A 13,897-nucleotide genomic window follows, 5' to 3' on the forward strand; every position below is an offset into this window, starting at 1 on the left:
CTCACATCTGGTATTATTTTTTTCCTCCTTGTTCCTGAAGAAGGGCTGTGCTTTAATAGCTATACTAGAAGACAGCCTTTAAGAAAGTGTATTGGTTGAAAACATCTTTATCAGCCCTGTTAAAAAGCAGAAGGCTTACAGGCTATTTCCTCTTGTTCTGTCCCATAGCCAGACCATGTTCCTTAGAGTTCAGTGCAAATCTATGCCCTTATTCATGACATGAAATTCAGCTCAACAAGCCAACAATATAAAATATAATAGGAAACAAGAAAAGAAATGACATATACTTACAGGTGAACCTGGCTGACCAATAGGACCAGGAATCCCGGGTGGGCCAGGAGGTCCAGGATGTCCACCTGTAGTCTATGGGGAAGATTGAAAAATAACACAGTGACTTGCAGGTAAAATGAATTTTGGATGCTGTAGTGAAGCAGAGTGCAGAAGACAGAGTGCACACTGTAACAAAAGCTAGTTATGCAAAAAGTGGAAATGCTTTAACTTGAACCACTTTGGTGTCAAATCAGCGTTTCAGTTCAGTTCCAGCTGATTTCACTTCTTGTGCTGATTTTTGGCAAAAAGAACTCATTGCGTGCAAAGCAATGAACAAGGCAGCACCAGTCATTACGGTGAGATAGAACTTTCTGTTCAGTGAGCCAGTTCATTCCTGCACTGCCTGTGATTAATTATGGTTTCTGGGAAGTGATGCATAGGTACCACATGCCTGGCTGGCATGAGTAGAGTTGCCAGATCGTCACCTGGGGACTGTGCTTACTCATTGAAAGCTTGGAAGCAGTGGAAAGGTACAATTTTGCATCAGTTCTCTCTAATCTATCTCACAGGGTCACAAGGAGCTCAGGGCTATGTATACAGCCTTGAGCTCCTTGTAGAAATGATTGTAACAATATCATGTTACAATCATCTATCATACTCTTTGAGTACTAGGAAAAAGTACATGAGTTATTTGACATATCTCTCTATCGTCTATCATATATTGTCTATTGTCTATTGTCTATCGATCTCAAAATGGTAGTGTAATGACCATTTTGTTTTCTCTATATATTATTTCTCTGTATCTTGTTTTTAAAACGCATATCCAACATCTTTGCAGGGATGCTGTATGGTTTGCTGAACAGGGTTGCCAGATGATTATTCTTGTTCATTAAATAAATATCCAACTTCCCTTCACCTTCACTGAAGACATATAATTTCGATGGAAATTGGGATGTGTGTGTCAGATACATGATATTTATCCCTCACCCTACAACTTATCACCAAATTCTTATGTAATTATACTTTAAGTAGTCTAACAGAGAATTCATGATTTATAATTGTATAATTTATATCGCATAATGGAGTTAATATAACTACTGATTTGAAACAGTGAATACACCCAGTGGTTACTACATTTCACTTATTTGCCATACTTATTAATGTTTCTTAATTCATATCTAATAGGTGCTTAGCTGATGGACTGATCCCCAAAAGGAAAATATTACAGTGAAGGGTAATCTGGTCCACAAATTGCTAAACTAAGTTGGTTTCCCCAATCCAATTGTGGCTCTTTATACAGTGGCTAAAGATCTAAATAGCTAATGATCTAAATGGGCAAGAGGGTATCTAAGAAGGCATTGGATTAGTTAGAAAATTTTACCAAGATGTGTTTCAGGTGATGCTTTACAATAGAGCAGGGAATTCTTCACTGTTCATTAGGGGTATTCACTGACAAGCATGCAACTCTTGCTATTGAATATTGTTTTCTCCTGATGGAAAAGGCTCTCTTACTGTATAGCTGATGTATGATTATCCTATGATGGCTAGTTTTGACTTTTCAGAATAATTGGACTGGTATCACTTTAATGTACTGGATACAATAGAATAAAACAATATTTCTCAAAGTGATTGAGAGACAGGGAAAGAGAATCAGGGTTACACACTGCATTTACAGATGTCTTTGTGAAAAGCAAATACACTACAACAAGGAACTGCTATAAAAAAATTAAAAAGCGAATCACATAAATAAATCAACTGACAAAGAAACACCTCTTCCAGTGAACTGCTATTGTGAAAAAAAAATGGGTTGATTTCATTTTGTAAGATTGCTTTATAACTCATTTGGGCTAACAATCGTTCTTTTTAAGCAGGAAGTATGCAATCATGTCTGGGTAAGCAATGAAATATTGAAAGTCACTGCTTGTCACAGAATTTTGGTGTAACTGTGTCAAACTACCTGTGAGGCTTCCTACTTCATGCTCATCCGGAGCCCTATATGCCCAACAGCCCATGTAGGTTATGCAAAAAGCTCCATCAATCCCAGTGGAAATGACATATAAAGGGAAAAATGTTTATGCAGCAGATGTAGCAGACACACAATCCTGGATCCATTTTTAAAATGCTGCAGAAAAATATATACAAAAAAGAATTCTGGGGTATTGATTTTTTTTCTTTTTAAATGCAGTCCCATTAGTAGTAGATGACTATAGAAGTCTTCCTCTGCTGGATGCTCTCCAGTGATATTTAATGTCAAATTCAATAACTTCACTGCCAGCTGGAAATTACAAGAGTTGCAGTCCAACATATCTGGAGGGCGCCCAGTTAGGGAAGGCTACTGTAGGAAGGCTTCTGGCCATGCATTCCCCAATTCCCATCCCAGGCAAAACCAAGACCTCACAGGCGCTTTAGCAACCAAGGACATGAAAGGAGAAGGCATTTCTTTTTCCTCTCTGGTTCGCCACATCTCAGATTCAGAAGCCAAGCAGTAGACTACAAATGACAGAAGCTGTGAGAAGGAAAACATAGTGAGCAATTGGAAACAGATGAATAAATTAGAGGATGGATGGATGGATGGATGGATGGATGGACTGAAAGTAGAAAAACCCTGTGAGGAACAGAAGACAAATGCATTTCATGATTCATAACTTGGTAGTAAATGGACAATATAGGAAAGAAGTAGACAACAACCATGAAAGTCTGTTAAGGGCATCTTTAATAGTCCAGTGTGAGGTCAGTTGCCCTCTTCACAGATTATGCAGATATCACACACACATTTGTTCCACCCTCGATTCCCATAGGGCCAAGTCAGCCCTGCCATGTGTAGCAGAACATAAGCTGCTTTTCTCAGCACCCTGAAGGGTGGAAGTAGGACCTGACTGAGCCACTAGGAAGGTTAAAGGATGGAAATGTTTAATGTTGACATAGCAGAATCCATGGGCTGGAATCCATTTCAGGCAGTGAAATGTCTTGGGCTTGGATCTTAAGTGGATCCTTCTACTTCTTCTGAACATTTATTTTGCTATACACTTGTACGGAGCTCTACATTTTCAGGTCTTGTCAAAAGGTTTGCTTTCTTTAATTTTTTTGTGGACAGAATTTGTATGGTACTTTTTATTTTTGTAGAAAAACTGAGCAGTTTACTCAATAAAATCACACAAATTACAATACAATATATACTGAAACAAAATTCATATTAAGGTAATAGAATATATAATTAGGGGTAGCTGACATTACTGTCAGCTGAAAAAATGACTCAGCAGAGATGTAACTTCTCTGGTTGGCAGAAAGTTTTCCTATAGGGAGCTCACCGATTACAATGGAGAAACCACTCCAAATATGCCCCAGGTGAATAAAAATTACCACCATGGAAAATTGTAGGTGCCTAATGTCCATTGATATAAAATTATTATCTCTGTACTTTTCAGGCATTTGTCTGAGGAAGTTTTGTATGATTTTTTTCCCCAAAACCAAAAAACTCTGGCATGATCCTTCTCTTTATATCCCATCCCACCAATATCCCAATCCATCTCAAAGCCTGTGCCTAGGCCAACCTACATGTAAGAGGCAGCTTCATCCCAAGTCAACTGAGTTTTAAAAAAATCCAAAATTGCCTCATTCAATCTTGATTTGGTATTTGCAACCAAGTTGGAGCATAGCCCTACTTTGGAACATCATGTGAAATAATTGATCTGAACATCTTCACTGGGAGAGGCTGCAAACTTAAAAAATCAAAAGATGCTCACCTATGTGAAAAAGAATGCTAAACAATTAGCAGATTGATTCGTTATCCACTGATATCTGCATTCTGGAAATAGCAAACACTGTACAATTAATAGTTTGGAAAATTGTTGCAGTGGAGAAAAATGAGGAGAAAGATCTGGACAAGAAGAATTGGAAAAGCAAACATTGCAGGAAAAAAATAAAGAAGACACAAAAAAGTGAAAGCAAGCAAAATTCAAATATGGGAACAAAGAAACAGGTGATGAAAACATTTTACAGGGGTGCTGTAAAATGTAGAAAGGAAAAGGAAGTAAAAGGTGAGGCAGAAACATCAAGGAAACCTCTGATTTGGGTGAAAGGTTTCAAAGTGTCTCTAATCCAAACTCTGAGGGCTGTGTCCTGGGAGAATCCTGCTTTTATCCAGTTACATTCTAGGCAATCACAAATCAGTATTTCTTTGCTAGGTAACCTGTGCAAGGAGAGAAAATCAATTCTTTGAAAAGCCATTTGAGCAGCATAGAGGTCATGCTACAATCTTACAATTGGAGGAGGGTAGACTTTGCCTGGTCCAGCCTTGACATCATAGTCATACTGAGGAGAAAAGGTCTGCAATAGAAAACAAATTGAAAACAGAAGTAGCCGTTATAAATGAACAGGTCAGCAAACGATACACTGAGGACATACAGACATATACACTTCCCTTAATCAGATCTCCTCAGCTTTAAATCATAGGCCACACCTTAATGCCCCTAGTGGATAAATCAAACCCCAATTCATTTGGAGCTTATTTTGGGGAATATAAACCTCAGCACCTTATATTGGGGAAACTGCTTGGAAAGCTAAGGAAGTGACACAGCACGGGTGGAGAATCTGTGAACTTCCAGTTATTGCTGACTGGCAGAATTGCCACCATTAAAGATACTGGTTAAGGCTGCTGGAAATCGTTGCACCTGGATGACCAAGGGCTTCAGCTCAGATTCCTCCAAGGATCACATCAGGCTTTGCTGAGAGAATAATTTCAATCCTTGAGGAGGCCCAAATGTATGGTAAGGAGAAATGGAAGAAATTGGTTGGCTGGCAAGGGGTACAGGGTCCCAGCTTAGAGAAGGTCATGGGCATGGATAATTTTTTTTTCAAGAAATCAGCCTGCGTCCAGCCCTGTATCATAGGACATGTTCCAGAAAGCAAGAGTCACCCTAACTTCAGGAAGGAGTTTTCATGCAAGAATCTGGGGTGAGATACAGAATTTTGGAAACAGCAATGGGAACTTCCAGCCATCTTTTATTAGTGAGTTCATTAAGGTGGAATCTCTTTGAATATTTTAAGATTGTCACACGCTTTTTACAACCTGGACTAAGCTGCTGTTTATGAGGTAAACTACTGATGAATTCCTATCCCATTCATTGATGGTTTATGCCCAGAGTTTCTCCCATTTCTTTCTCAGACTCTTGACCGTCTTTCACAGCCTGTTAACATTTCAGGTTTATGGTGCAGTATCAGTCTGGAGGGAAAGATACGTTCAAAATGTTTTTAAAAATGACAAATTATAATAGAATTTGTTTTGGCTCCTCTTTTAACCCTGCACAATAGTTATTGCATGCTAAGTCACGTCATGAATTTCGTTTAGAATCACCGAGGGGCTGGAAGCATGGGGCGCCTTAAGGTTGGAAGTGCAGAGTATGTGCAGGTTGGCTGCTTCGCCCTTCTTCACAGCAGCATCTCTTTGAAGACCTCCTCTAATTTACATTTGCTGTGAGCGCCTCTTTCAATGTCTGCATAAGTTTGGAAATTTATTAACATCCTAAATTAACTAGCTCTGTAGGGAGCTTATTTTAATTTTCAGGTAAGTGCACCACCATCATAGTAAAATACAGTGTTATCTACAGAATGTGTGAGAGCGAACATGGTTGCCAAGCTGTATGCTGCGCACACATAACATTTAGATTGTGCCACTCAGAATGATTCTTGCCTTGTTTGTACCACTTTTTGCAGAGGTTCGGTAGAAATAATTCACCTAATTATTCCCCAATCCATGATGGCTGGGGAATTCTGGGAGTTGAAGTCCATGCATCTTAAAGTTGCGGAGACTGAGAAACACTGATCTAAGTCATCTCCAGCTGCTTTTTGTGTTTCTGAACCGGTAGTGTGCCAGCCACTGCACATTAACTTTTACACACAAACTAAAGAAAAGAAGACGATGGAAAGAACGTTACTTACATTTCCATTGAAACTTGGGCAATTTTGGCAGACTCCAGGGGAGCCAGGTGCACCAGGAATTCCTGGCTGGCCGGGGGGACCAGGTGATCCATTTCTTCCAGGAGTACCAGGTGTGCCCTAAACATAGTTTAGAAGGAAAAATTGAAAAAAAATGAATATCATGCACAAATACCCAAATGGTTTCTCATATAGAGGAGGCATGGAATGCTATTAAAATGAAAGGAACTGTGTGATGCTGCAGTCCTATTTATATGCATGGGTGCACACATGCAACAATATATTATCTACAGGCAAATGTCCAGCTAAGATCCTTGACAGTGGACTTATGGAGTCATTTTAATAATAGAGTGCTACAGCTGCTATGTCTGTTACATCAGCTCATACATTCTGGCTAATTAGATCCACTCTTAAATAAAACACATTTTCTGGATATTGTCATGAGTAAGGATGGCGAGCAGGGGGCTCCCATCCAGGGTGGAAAACGCATGCGTAGTACTGAGGAATTAAGCAGCCATTCAAAGAGGCACAGATCAGGCCCGCCTTAGCCTTTGGGGTTTATATGTCTGGGTTTTTCCCACGCTTATTCAGTTTGTTAGGATTCTGTTTATGTAGCAGTAATAAACACTAGAGAACTACTCCTTGTCTCAGTGTGTGTCACACTGTTAGGACAGATATATTTCAGTTGGGTTTAGGGTTGGTTTTGGCACTGAAATTGCCTTGGTCAGTTGGACGATCTTTGCTGGGAAGGATAAAGGAGGAATGCAACCCTGTTGATTATCCTGAATGTCTCAGCAGCTTTGATACCAATACTATGGTGTTCTTCCAAAGATGTTGTCCAGATTAGTCTGGGAGGAACATGTCAGCCCCATTACATAGACCAGACCATGAAATCAACTCCCCAGGATGGCTAAAACTACTTTTATTGAGACTGGCTATAATAACAGAATCTTGCAAGTCTGATTGTGCTGTACCTCCTCCCCCTTCTTATCATTCAGTGAATTAGGGAGGTGTCCTTCTGAGCCACTTCCTAATATTATCTGGACATTTTGGACTTCAAAAATGCTTTAGCCCCTTTTGCCTAGACAATGGGGCCTTCATATCTCCATCTACTCTGTAGAGAGTAATCTTCCTTACCCTCTACAGAACAGCCTTGAAGTTGTTCTACTCATACCAGATCAACAAATAAGGTGGTGCTAGGGGATTTCTCCTCAATCTCAGCATTTAGAGTTTTAGAGTAAGTGCCAACTGAATGCTGATGACATCCAGCTCTTTCTAATCAGATTCTGGTGAGGGAGTAGAATCAATGCCTGGCAGAAGTAATGGACTCAATGGGGCCAATAAACTCCCAATAAACTGGGAGAAAGCCAGCTTTTTCAGGGCTGTAAGGAAGGCCAAATAAATAAATAAATAAAGTTAATCTTCTTATGCCCAGGCAAACTTAGGAATCATGGGAAAAAATGATTTCATAGTGAGTTGTATCAGCTTGCAGTGCAGTGGTAATTCAATCATTATGTTACCAGGCGAGATAGAAAACTGGGTAACTTGGACCATGACAGTTACAATCTTGCAGTGGAGATAGACTGGCTGCATTGAAAGGTCAAGGATGGCCTTGGCTTCTTAATCACTACACCCTGAGCAGAGTAGAATGGAGAAGAGAGGCATGTCATTAACTTGTCTCCTTGATCTTAATATGTTATTTCATCAGTTCTTCTACCTCAGCTACAGTTCATTTTGTGTCCACATCAATAGCCTTCCTTCACATCACAAAAGCTTTATCTCATGAGCAGTCAGTTGCCACAGAAATGCCCTGTGATAAAGATAGCATGATATGGAAAAATCCCAGTTATGATCTTCACAGTAAACTGGTAAGTGGGCAAATAAAACTCAGCCTCCTTTGTATAGTTAAAATGCAAACAAGGATCAATATTTGAACAAAATGCACAGAAAAATGAGCATGTTGGATTAAAGCACATACTAAATCATGCATTTTGTGGAAAGAAAAAAAATCCTTAAAAATGAATGTATGTTTTTAATGAAATGTTATGACTGTTTTTTGCATAAACAGGGTAGACTGAGCTATCCATTCTTACTGTGTTTTCAAACATTTCAATGTTCACTGTACCTGAGCAAAGGAACATGTGGCTGTTTTTTGGCTAGAAGCCACACTCTCATTTTTTTTCAGTTTTTAATAGCTGTAAGGACCAAAAGTGTTCAGCCAATTTTATCCTTTTTTCCCCTTGGATTGGGTCCAAGTTATTTAAATTGAAAAAAAAATGTGTGGATGGATGGGAATTGTAACAAAGTAAAACATATTTTGCTGCTGATTTCAATGGGGAAGAAACATGTGGTCCATGGCTCATAGGTTGCCTCCCCCCACCTCTCACAAAAGACAGTGATGATGGGACAAAATGGTCTTCCATCTGCAGCTGCCCCATCCATAGCTGTGTAGGCTTCTCTTCTGAAATCCGTAAGAATTTTTAGGGAGAAGGACTTAGTCCCAACAGTTAAATGATCTGTGACAGATGCTGACTTTAATAGGAGGTTGGTATCAGGAATAAGTATACCTGTGGGTCTTGTTTGTGGATTGCTTAAAACAGATAAGAGAGAAGGATTTATTTTTGTTTATTAATTGAACTTACGGGTTCTCCCCTGGGACCTTGGGGGCCCTGGACTCGAGTTTTATCCGGCTAGAAGGAAAAAAGAAAACAATGTCAGACTGAGCAGTAACTACAACACAAATGCACAGTGAAACAATCAAGCAGAATCTCAAATAAAACAAAAGATGCAAACAAGTGAGTGAAATGATATGGATATATTGGTATATCGTTGAGGGATATGCCCTCAACGATAACCTGCACCCTCCAGATGGAACTGGGCTGCACCTCCCATCATGCCTATTCAGTTGGCCATGGTGGATGGGGCTGATGGGAGTTGGAGTACACCCACATAGGGAAGGCCATAGGTTTCATCCATAGCCACAAACTCAATAGCTGGTGCCAGCTACTAATATATTACATTACATTACATTAATGTTATTATGTAATTAAAGTATGTACATTTAGTCCTAGGAATATAATGAACCAGCACTGAAGGTTATCATATTTTCCCTCTTTGTGCTGACTCTCCCTCCTGTCATCTTTTCCCTTTCTCCTCCCTTTCTCCTCATTATTTCTATTTAAATAGCCAAGTACTTTGGGCACTGAGAATGATAACATTCTGGGTGAAGTATATTGTTTCAACTCCAATATAATCCATGAGTATGGAATATCTTTTTCCAGAAGTTCAAGAATAACTTGTAATATTTTGAATGAGCATCTGGTCTGTAGAACAAGAGGCACCTATTCCCTCACACACAACCACTGGGAGAGCAGATTGTGGTGTAGTTGTTACCTGAGGAATCCTGAGGTTTTTTCCCATACCTAATCAACTTGGAAATATCTAAGGTCTTATTTTATCTTCCTCATCACAATCAGAATCATATGTGGGGGGAAGAGAGGAGAGAGCATGAGGCTGTACACATAGTCCCAGTCTGTTCTTTCCCCAGCACCACATAGCTGGAAGTCTGAAGGTAATTTACACTTGAATGTATTTGTATGAGGACAATTATAACTTTGCATATGATTCAGGACCCTGATTTTTGAAGGTCATAGATTGTGTGATTTGAGCTATACTCAAGTCCAAGCAACTGTGAGTAAATCTCCATTCCAGACCACTGGCTGAATGTCTGGAGATTAGGGTGAGTGGGAATCCAGGAGATTAAGGGCCAGACTGCACACACTGCTCTCTTCTCTCTGCCTCCTGTCATCTTTTCCTTTTTTCCGCCCTTTCTACTCAATATTTCTATTTAAATAGCCAAGTACTTTGACGCCCTTCATCTGTAGCAAGACCGCAATGGCCAGCCCTGCTATGGATCTCTAGGCAGATGCCAGAACTCCAGAAGACTCCCTGCAGGAGGCTACCCTCAATGAGCAGATGGGCAGCTGAAATTTTAATGTCTTCCATTGTCCTGATGTGATGCTTTCTCATAGGCACTGTTGGAAAGATAAATGACCTCAGCTGTTTGCATCTCCTTTGGAGCTTTTCCTCCATCCACTGACAGGCCTATTGAGGAATTTTGTAAAGGCCTTCCTCACATGTGGACTTTCCATTATTTGCAGTCAAAAAGGGCGTATCAAGTAAAAGATGGATTATATGGTGAATCTGCATTTTTATAAAAATATTACCCTTCTTTCAGGGCATTTTAGTATGAAAAATTAATGAACAAATCCAAAGAATGACAAACAACTGTATTATGTCAATTTCAATAGGAACTAGCAATTTTAATCTAATCCATATTTCTTCTGAAGAATATTGGCTTCCTTCAGCCTGGGTGCTGTCAGATGTGATGGCCTTTCATTCCTACATTCCCTGTTCAGTGTAGCCTTTGCTGCGAATTCTGGGAATTGAAATCTACTCACTTGGACAATGGACAGGTTGGGGAATCCTATATAGTCCAATCCTTTATACGTTTACTGAGAAGATATATTGCATTCAGTGAAGCTTACTCCCATATATGTGATCCCAGACACAGTTTTGTTAGCAGTATAAAATTAACACAATACTTTCAAAAACAGTGGAACATCTTTGTATATAAAAGAAAGAGACTAGTGCTTAAGAAATGATTTCTATTTGGGATTAAAAGTATGCATGTAATCCTAAAATGGACAGAGATACTCCATTTTACAAAAGTTTCCATCTTGACTCAGATCTGATTCAAACATTTTGAACATGTTTAACTAGCAGAAACCAAGCGCTCAGTGTGAACTTCTTTCCAACCATCCAGGCACTATGGGAGAGTTCCAGCTGAATTTTGCTCTTGGCAAATCACTTTTGGACAAACTGGGCCTTCCCTTGGGACTGACTTTAGTGTTCTTTGGATCTGTGTCTTTTGGCTGGAGCAAATGCTAATGATACTTGCCAGGCATTCAACTGAATAACAAGTCCAGGCCAATTTTGAAATGTTCAACCATTAGCAGCATCTTTCCATTTCTAGTGGGAAGAGCAATTCTTGGGAGATTGCTGTGAGACTTCCTCGTTGATGCCTGGTTGGAAAGGATTGCAAAAACAACTTTCTGCAGGATTTTTTGGCACTTCGCATTCTATTCTATCACCCCAGGAAGGACAGAGGTCTCCATTATATGCAAAAAGGAAGGATATGGACCTTCCAGGACCTCCATGAATTGGTCTGCTGGAGTGTAAGGAGTGGTTTAGAGCAGGGATGGGCAACCTGCAGCCCTCAGACTGATTGTGTACAGATGTTGGCCTAATTTGAAAAGTTTCCCAGCAGTTCAGACTTCTGGCAAAATCAGTGTGCCCCTCCCTTGGCAACTTGCTGGGCTGGAAGAGATACAGAGATATGGATAGGGATGTTGGGGTGGGGAGAGAAAAGATGGAAGAGAGAAAGAGAGAGAAAAGAGTAGCAGAAAGTGGGGGGGGGGGAGCAACTCTTTTTGCTGTGGCTTTTTCTATTGGCAACATTTGTTCCCCAATAGATAATGCCCAATAGAATGTAGACCTATGGAAAAGAAAGTATCAGCTTTACCCTGGAGATTATGTTCTCCTCCATCTCAGATTGTTTAGCCCTTTCCCATGTTAATAACTCATGCTTTAAATCAGTGTCCAAATCTTTCAAAAATAGCACCAAAGTATTTGGGCAAGTAGGGTCAAGAACAATAGTGCTCTGCCTCAGCAAGATCTTGCTCAAGCCCCAAAGATTTGTCTCTAAGCTGAGCAGATCCCTTTGAAATTGAGAGGATGGAACCATTTTACATCTAAGCACTGAAGCAGAATTGATGTTGATCTGGAACTGCATGAAAATACAGTAAATCTAAATGTGGAACTTACAGGTGTTGATGTTGGAGCTGGACAAACAGCGCAACATTCCCCAAATGGAATCTCTGGATTCACACATGGTAACTCCTGATCTTCACAGATGATATCATCACAAAGAACAGATCCTGAGTCGCACACACAAATTTGGCATGGTTCTGGTTTCCACACATCTCGGTCAGCGTACATTTGGCCAAGGTGGCTACATTCTCCTAAGACAGGTGGAAAAACTTGGGTAGGAGAGGAGAGAAAGAAAGAAAGAAAGAAAGAAAGAAAGAGGAAATATTAACTACTTGGTGTCCACCACATTGATCAAACTATAAAAATCAGCAAGTATCAATACAACTTAAGCAAATGGTACTTATGACATTGCTAAATACTCTGCTTATAATGTGTTTTACATGTCAGTCCCTGAGAATAAAATTAAATGCACTGTAGTTTATAATGCTCAGCTGGTGGCAGCTCCTGGCTGACCCTGGGCTTGGAAGAAAAACAGGCCCATAGTTAGTACTTGGAAGGTAGACCACCAGGGAATGCCAGGGCTGTGGGATAGACTGGGGAATATAAAAGAAACCAGGCTGGAAGTAGGCAAAGGCAAATCCTATCTACGGCATTGCCAAGAAAACTACATGAACATGTGTGAAGTCACCAGGAATTCAGCCTGATTCCAAGGAGACTTTATTAGTCATTTGCAATGCAAGCCAGCCAGGCTCCCTAGCAGTAAACACCCTCCTAGAGAAGACACAGGTTTGTCTAGAGCGAGACTTGCTCTTCTCACTGGGCCATCATGAGTGACACACATACCACTCGGCTCAATGGGGCCAGGAACCGTGGTCAGTCAAGAATCCCTTGCCAAGGGCGGGAGGAGGGACAGTGTCACCTTTGGTGGCTGAGAGCCAGGGAGCACGACCACACCTCACCATCACGGAACTAGCCCAGTGCACTCACTGGCTCTTTCACATGTTCAGAGCGAGTGAGTATAAATGAAATCTATTCCCCATACAAATACACTTAGGAAAACCAAAGCTGATGGCATTTATTCTTCTGCAAAAAACAGAACATCCTATTCTGTGCATCCTTTGAAGAAAATCTGGGCATTTGGGTTCCAGGGCTATTATTATGATTGTTATTTCTGCACTGTAGAATATTGCCCATCTTATTATGCTCACTCGATCAATCTTTATGTACGATGGAGAAAATATAGTATGATCTGTGCTTTTGAAGCATACTATAAATGCAGTCATGCTGTGGTCTTGGAGCCAGACTGCATCAAAAGCAGTCTTCCTAGGTAAACTGAAGAGTGGCTTTTCTGACTTATTTATGTATTTGTTTACTAGGTATGCTGCTCTAATCCCTGATGACTCCTAAGTGGCCTACAAAACCTTGTCCAAATTGTAGTTACAATGCCCTTCACACCAGAGAAGTAATCCGTGGCCAAGAAGCATAGTATTACAGGGGGCCTCCCTCTTCTCAGCAATTCTGACTCCTCGCCCCCACCAAAAGACCTTTGGAATAGCCAGGTCTTAATGGCTTTTGTGAATGTTAATAAGGGGGGAGCTAGTCTATTCTTGGGGGTAGGGAAATTCTTCCAAAAGAGTGAAGCCCATCTGAAAAGGCTTGTCCTCACAGATGAACTTTCCTCAAGAAGGGACCTAAAGGGAAATTCATCAGTTTGTGATAGCCATGTCAGATGTGGACTGCAGTGGTTGCTTCAACACAAGCCTTGCCTGCTCTTAACTGCTGGAAATGATCAGGTAACAAAGCTGCCACACAGCTGGGACGATCAAAGGGAGCCTGGGCAAGGCTATGAATCCTGGTCCAC

At 40.5% G+C, this 13,897-nt stretch overlaps 1 protein-coding gene across 1 annotated transcript in view; it reads right to left on the minus strand.

Annotated features, from left to right (window-relative positions):
* The window catches only part of COL3A1 (collagen type III alpha 1 chain), a 71,842-nt gene that overhangs the window by 35,779 nt on the left and 22,166 nt on the right, over window positions 1-13,897 (minus strand). Inside the window, exons 2-6 of the mRNA XM_063318082.1 lie at window positions 12,091-12,305; window positions 8,847-8,894; window positions 6,208-6,324; window positions 4,531-4,596; window positions 292-363 (exon numbers count right to left, since the gene is read on the minus strand). Coding sequence (XP_063174152.1) covers window positions 292-363; window positions 4,531-4,596; window positions 6,208-6,324; window positions 8,847-8,894; window positions 12,091-12,305 — 518 coding nt within the window. The remainder of the gene's footprint in view (window positions 1-291; window positions 364-4,530; window positions 4,597-6,207; window positions 6,325-8,846; window positions 8,895-12,090; window positions 12,306-13,897) is intronic.

Source organism: Candoia aspera, chromosome 1 (genome assembly GCF_035149785.1).
Source record: "Candoia aspera isolate rCanAsp1 chromosome 1, rCanAsp1.hap2, whole genome shotgun sequence".
NCBI lineage: Eukaryota > Metazoa > Chordata > Lepidosauria > Squamata > Boidae > Candoia > Candoia aspera.